The sequence below is a fragment of the Poecilia reticulata genome, linkage group LG13 (assembly GCF_000633615.1).
Source record: "Poecilia reticulata strain Guanapo linkage group LG13, Guppy_female_1.0+MT, whole genome shotgun sequence".
Taxonomy (NCBI): Eukaryota; Metazoa; Chordata; class Actinopteri; order Cyprinodontiformes; family Poeciliidae; genus Poecilia; species Poecilia reticulata.
The window spans coordinates 1,503,621-1,510,612 of NC_024343.1; the positions used below are offsets into that span (position 1 = coordinate 1,503,621).

The 6,992-nt window shown below is 36.7% G+C and overlaps 1 protein-coding gene across 1 annotated transcript; it reads left to right on the forward strand.

Annotated features, from left to right (window-relative positions):
- Nucleotides 1–4,923: 4,923 nt before the first annotated feature.
- LOC103474132 (somatostatin receptor type 4-like) lies at nt 4,924–5,847 on the forward strand. Its single transcript, XM_008424885.2, has one exon. It carries the CDS (start codon nt 4,924–4,926, stop codon nt 5,845–5,847), a length of 924 nt encoding a protein of 307 aa, XP_008423107.2.
- The last annotated feature ends 1,145 nt before the right edge of the window (nt 5,848–6,992 follow it).

The following is a 6,992-nucleotide window of genomic DNA, read 5'->3' on the forward strand; positions in this document are numbered from 1 at the left end:
GGGTAGTGACAGTTTGGACAACACTTTCCCTGCACGTTGCACTTTATTATCTGTGCACCTCTTGTTGTTGCACATGTGTTTAACGGTATGCTAGTGTTGGCAAAAAATATTTGATCAAAACTTTAAAAGTAATTTAATTGTGTTGTCGTAACTCTCCCTTCATTCTGACGTTCAATAGAAAAAGAATGTGCTGATTTTTTCAAGTAATTAAGTAGAATTAAAAGACCTCATTGGGAAAACAGGAAAAAATAATGAATAAAATATATTTCAAAATATGTAAAAAAAATATGGTTTTCTTTGGACTGTAGCAAGTGTTTTGGTAGGCTCAGGACATGGGCAATTAGACAGGATGATGTAGTAGTATAAGAATATCAACATTACACAGGTATCTCAATTTGACAAAAATATGACTTAGACAATTATGTAATGAGGTTATCTGTCCTCAGACTGCTCTGATCATGGTGGGTAAAGAACATTCTGTTATTTGTGTCCAAATAACACAAAAGGCTGTAGAAAATATGCAGAATAATGACATTAACTGTTAGATGTTGAGGTCTCGTGATCATAGTTCTAATGAAATGACTGGGTTAAACACACTCCCACTCTTAAACACAGTCACACTTAAACACACACACACTCACACTCGCAATGTGTAAAAATATATTTCTATTTCCATCCCTACGAAAGATTCTTTGACATTTTTTAAGATCAACGATCAAATACAAATCTGCCAGCTATGAGGGCTATGTTGTATTAAAGCAGGAGGGAATGGAAGAATCCAGCAGGGAATGGAAAATAACAAGCCTGGTTACCGGGGAGTTTGAAGACTGACAAGATGCAGATGGTTGACTACAAACAGGATGCAGCAAATATCTAAGAGAAATACATCCAGAAATACAAGAAATAGAACACCTGAATAAACCAGAAAACTTAATACAAAGGCAAGAACAGATATGGCAAGAGCTTCAAGATGATACTAACTGCTGAATATGGCAAGACTTGTAGAGCAATAATGACTGCAGGAACTGAGTGGAATATGGAAGAACTTAATAAAGTAAACAAACAAGAAAATTATCTAAATCAAACACAGAAGAAAARCAAATGCAAAAACCTCAGAATCGCAACAAAGACCAAATCAGATATTTTGTCCTTACATATCTGAAGTACACTCTTTTTATCCTTGGGTTTGCCATAAAGAGTTGATGACAGAAATCCAATGATGAACTCAGCAATCAGTTCATTCTCATAGAATTAATTCCTGTTTATAAAGAAAAGCCTAGTTTTAATATTTGGCTAAAATGCCTTATTTGAATATGTTGATCAAAACGTTAATTGTCATTATTTTAGCTGTACGATATATAATATGGACATAGATAAGAGAAATTACAACCTCTGTTAAGTCCGGGGTTTTAAAATGATCAGAGCTTTACGGTTTCTAAGTTTAGAATAAAATAAAATGTTTTTAACATCTGAGCTCATATTTACAATGGTTTACTTCACATATTCCATCCTATTACTAATAAATAAAGTGGACAAAAGATGTTTTAATTTGCTAATCTACTTTATTTTTGCCATTAGTCTAATAAAGTGTAGTCTCCTACAGATAAATAAATAAATAAATGTAAATAAATAAATAAATAAATAAATAAATAAATAAATAAATAAATAAATAAATAAATAAATAAATACATTTATTTATTTATTTATTTATTTATTTATTTATTTATTTATTTATTAAGGCAATATGCATGTCAACCCACTGGTCTGGTCTGACTTAGTCAAATCCACTTTTTTCTACATCTAACTAAGAACAGTCTGTTTTGTTTCCTTTTTCTGTGTCATTTAATGTTTAACAGAGATCGCTGTTTTCTGGCTTCCAACCAAAAGTAGGCATGTTTTTCCATTCGGAGGTCAAACGGAGAAAGTTTGCTTTGGAAGGGTTACCGTCCAATCCCTTTTCACTGACGCAGAATGGACGTAAAGAGCTGACGAAACCCAACGAGCTACACTCTGCCTGTTTACCAAACGGTAAACCTTCAGCTTGAACAACTGAGCCCAAGTGATTCATGTTAATCAGTTCAAACCTTACGACTCAAGATTTACTCTTAAATTGTGGGGAATTTACCGAACCATTGTGCTTGCTCTCTATCTACTTCGGATCTTTCTTGGCTGATTGAATCACTTTCTTTCAACCCTGGAACCCTGAGCTCTGATCACTGACCTCAGCGTAATTGTGCAAGAGAGTGACACTAGAAAATGGTCAAAAGAGACCTGTTTTTGTCACATCAGTGTTTTTCAGAATGTTATATAACTTTTCGACTCCCGTCCAGAGGCAACCAGGTCCAAGCTCAACAGGGATGGAGTCAAGACTCGTCAAGACTCGTTCCCCCACGTCACAGCAGCAACAAAACAAGACAGAGGCAAAACCCAGCGTATAAACAGAACTGAAAAGCTGAAAAAAATTATCGTTGCCTTCTCTATGTACTCAAGATTTTTTGATCAGTCCAGACCAAGAAGGGGTATTCTGTCCCCTCCAGTCAATGTCTCCACTCCTCCATTGCTGTCTTCATGTTCATAGTTTCTTTCTGAACAGGACAGCATTCTGGAAAGAAAAGCAAAGGAGTGAAGGCTGTTGTTCTTCACAGCTCGCTGAGATTCATCGCCAAAAATAAACTGGCAGTGAGGATGTGGTAGTGTGAGGTCAGAGACAGATGTGAACAGGTCTTATTGACAACCCAGGCCTTACATTGTTTGATGCAGAGGAGCTGTAATGAGCTAAAGCCGCAAATGAGCTTTTTGTAAAAATTTGCAAAATCAAGGAACCCTTGCAGCTGCTTATGGCTAGAGGTTGTGGGCCACTCGGTCATAGCACTAACTTTAACTGGAGCCATCTTTACCTCACCCTCAGAAATGATAAAACTAAGGAAGGAAACTGTGGATACATGAACATCACCCTTTTCATTCTTGCCAAGGAGTCATTGGAACACTTACCTGTCCTGTCTGTTCACCAGAGAAGAAAATCATCATCAAGATAAACATCTTCAGAAAATCTCGAAAGACATCATTTACTAGGGCCTGAAAAAAAGCAAGTGCAGTCATTTCTAAATACTCATAATGACCACTAGGTATTAAAAGCAATCTTTCACTCATCTCCTTATACTCTCACTAGATGGTAAGCAAGTCCAGCTTTGTGAACATTTTAGCACCATGCAGCAGTTCAAGAGCTGTAGAGAAAAGAAAGAAGTAGGTCCCTGTTCTTTACTGTGAAGTCATCAAGGTCCTGATAGTCAATGCATGTGCAAATTGTCTTATATTTTTTCTCCACAAGTGAAAATCAGCACCAGCAGGAGATGAAGATGGTCGAATGATGAATAATCGTTCATTGCCACCTAACAGAGAATTTATTTTTTCCCTGGGTGGTGAAGTACCAGGCAGAAGATGGATGGTGAAATCTGAAGGGCGATGATGCAGCAATACAGTGGCTTTAGACTTGTTGAAGACCTCACAGAGATTGAGACACTACTCCAGGTACTCTGGAGAGGTCAGGGCAATTCACTTGGTCATTGGTAGCTTCCTTAGAAAAATTAATTGTATCTGAAGGGTCAGAAGCTGAGAAACCACTTTTTCTTTTTACAATCCATACTCCATGAGAGAATCCGTTCAGATGTCCAATCCATCTGGAAGTTGTTCTTGGAAAACCAGAAAAACCTGTGTACTCTGATCACTTATGTTGATTTAATTTACGTTCAGCTTGTTGTACGTCTGCGGGTGAAGATGAAGAGTGTCAAACTAACGTTCACCCATTTTGTCTAATGAGCCCAAGACCAAGACAGAGACCAAGAAAAAGATCAAGAAAAAACTGATCGAATCAGTTTTTGTCTCAAGACTGGTATCCAGCCATTCAGCCCTGTAGCTCATACCTTAGTCACAATTTTTACTGGAGATCATCGTATATTCTATGTTACATGAATGAATTTTGTTCAGGCTACCAATCTGAGATGAAAAGAGTAAACTAATTACTGAGATACAGGCTACTACAGAAACAAGCAAACAAAAGTCCTGTAAATGCAGGCAGAGAAATCAGAGGCCGAAGCTACATAAAGTTTTGAGGTGGCGCTCAGCTCAATACAAACACAAGCAGGGCCAGAGTACAACAAGGCTGGGTCCTGCACTGCAGAAAGGCCTTATGTTTTGTCAAATTGCAGCATTCTTCCTGCTAGCAGTCTTCCCTGATCAACAAAAATGTGTTTTATCATTGAGACAGTTCCAGTGAGGACTGTTTGTCATGGTGCTGGTTTGCTGTGTGTCAGTCCTTTCACAGTTTTGAATCAGGTGAAAGACTATCTGCAGTCCAAAATGAGATTTGGACTGCAGATAGTCCAAATCTCATTTGGATGGAATTTAAATTTCCATCCGTGCACAATTTCTCAATCAAAAGCCTATTAAGTTTTTTTCTTAAAATGTACTTTTTCTTTTCACTTGAGAAACTCTGTATTTCAGCCTAATGGTATCAATTTGAAAGACAATGTAAAAAGGTTTTTTTTCTTCTTTTAACAAGATTGAGACAAACATTAAGAACTCTTGTTTTTTCTTCTGTTCCCTCTTGAGAACAACTGAGGTGCACAAACAGCAAGAGGCGATGACGACACCACAGAGTTAACTTTCATTAGATTTTGCTCTTGGATGTCTTGTATTTAAAAGCCATCATACAAGGAGATCTTTGTGACCAGGCTGTTTAAAACTACTTGCCTTTGAGCAGAATCCGAGGTTTTTAAATTGCTGCATTTCATCTGAGCATTTTGGTTGGACTTTGATTTTGTATTTTTTTTTAAAGGAATACTGTTTTTTGTAGTAATATTTAAACATAATGCAAACATTAGTTGCTGCATCATTTGATTGAGTCTCTATTTCTTTAAAAGGAAAATGTCTAATAACAGCTCTGTTGCTGTTGGATCTTTCCAGCAACAGATAAGCTTCCGTCTTTTACTCATTCAGATTTTGGTGGTTATTTTTCTGTGCATCAACATGTTGCTCATTGTGACGTTTTTCAAAAAGGAGTGCTTCCACACCAGCGCTCGGTATATTTTGTTTGCTGTGATGTTGATGTCGGACAGTTTTGTGCTAATCCTATCTAATGTATTGGTAATTTTAAGCATTCTTCAGTTCACCATACAGGTCTGGTTGTGTACCGTCATTTCCATTGTCACGCTGCTCTATGTTATGGCCACACCTGTGACTCTGACAGCGATGACCCTGGAGCGTTACGTGGCCATTTGCCTGCCACTGCGGCACGCGGAGCTCTGCTCCACACGCAGGTCAATACACTGCATCCTTGTCATTCACAGCATCAGCTCCGTTCCCTCCATGTTGAATCTCTCCATCTTCTTTGCAACGGCGTCGTTGGGCCTTTACGAAACAAGGGCGTTGTGTTCAGTGGAGATGTTCATTTTGCAACCGTGGCAGCGCCACTTTAGGTCTGCTATAAGTCAACTTTACTTTTTCATCATGTGCATCATCATAGTTTTCTGCTATGTTCAGATTGTCAAAGTGGCCAAAGCTGCATCTGGAGACAATAAACAGTCGACACAGAGAGGAATGAGAACGGTGATTCTTCACACCTTCCAGCTGCTGCTCTGCCTCATCCTTCTATGGAGCCCGTTCACTGAAGCTGCTGCGCTTAAAGTTGATGTTAATTTATTTTTGAATATCCGATACTTTAACTACATAGTATTTAGTCTCGCACCGAGATGTCTGAGTCCTCTGATTTATGGGCTCAGGGATGAAATGTTTTTTCTTGCACTTAAAAATTATATTTGCTTCTGTTTTTGTAAAAGATTCACAGTCTGAGTTAAATTACATATAAGTACAGAAATTCCTGAATGATATTATTATTCAATAATATCTCTTTGGTTTTGCTATTATTTTATGCATGAATTGTTCTAAATTTATAAGAAATTAACTAGTTAAAACTTTTAAATTATACTTACATTTCTAAATCTTTTCTCCCATTGAGTTGCTTGCATGTATCTAAAATAAGTGAATTGTTTTCCAATCAGTTCAGTTCTACATTTTTAAATACAATGACAGTGCAGCTATTTACAATTATCCCAACATAACTGGTTATTCTGTGTAAAAATGAAAGTGTGTTCATGATGTAATTATTCAATGATGCTTCTATATTCCCTGACCTGCCAATATGAGACTCACAGTATAACTCCGAGAAAAGAAATACGGTTTTAAGAGCAAAAACATTTTGAAATGAAAAAGTTTTGAGTAAAACTTTCCACAAATGTAGGAAAATCAAAATGATTACTTTTGCTGCTAAAATAAGAAACAATAATTACCTCTGGCTTCATTTTAAATGGACTTAAATTGTAAGAACAGTATGAATGGGAATTTACTACAAACTACACTAAAACTGTATATTTCTTAATCTTGGTAAACCTTGACACATGTCTTGCAGAGTCGAGCCATAATAAAGTTAATTCTCTTTTTTTTCTTTTTTATAATTGTGACATCTGTAATATAATTAAATTTTTTACAGGGACCAAAATAAACTCATAATCAAAAGCTTTTCAATCCAACAGTCTGTTTTTGTTTTGTGACCAGCTCATTAGCTCAGTGATGTCTCAGTCTTTGCTTTGTCACCAAGATCAAATCATCACACCTTTGGGGAAATGTGAAAGGCATCGCATAGCTCAAAAAAGAAAAATCAGCACAAAACAGTTTCTATACTTTTTACAATATCTTTTTATTTTTTCAACCTGACAAATGTGATAAACATAATAGCAAAAACAGTCCTGCTACAGTAAAACATCAGTTTTTGTTGTTCTCTTTCTCCATGCTCATTGATGATTTAATTGTGGAAGTGGCACAAATCAAATAAATAACATAAGTGAGCTCTGCTCCACACGCAGGTCAATACACTGCATCCTCGTCATTCACGGCATCAGCTCGGTTCCCTGTTTACTGATTCTCTCTATATTCTGTGC

Coding starts and splice junctions, on each gene's coding strand:
- LOC103474132 (XM_008424885.2), top strand. CDS start 4,924: ATGTCTAATAACAGCTCTGTTGCTGTTGGATCTTTCCAGCAACAGATA.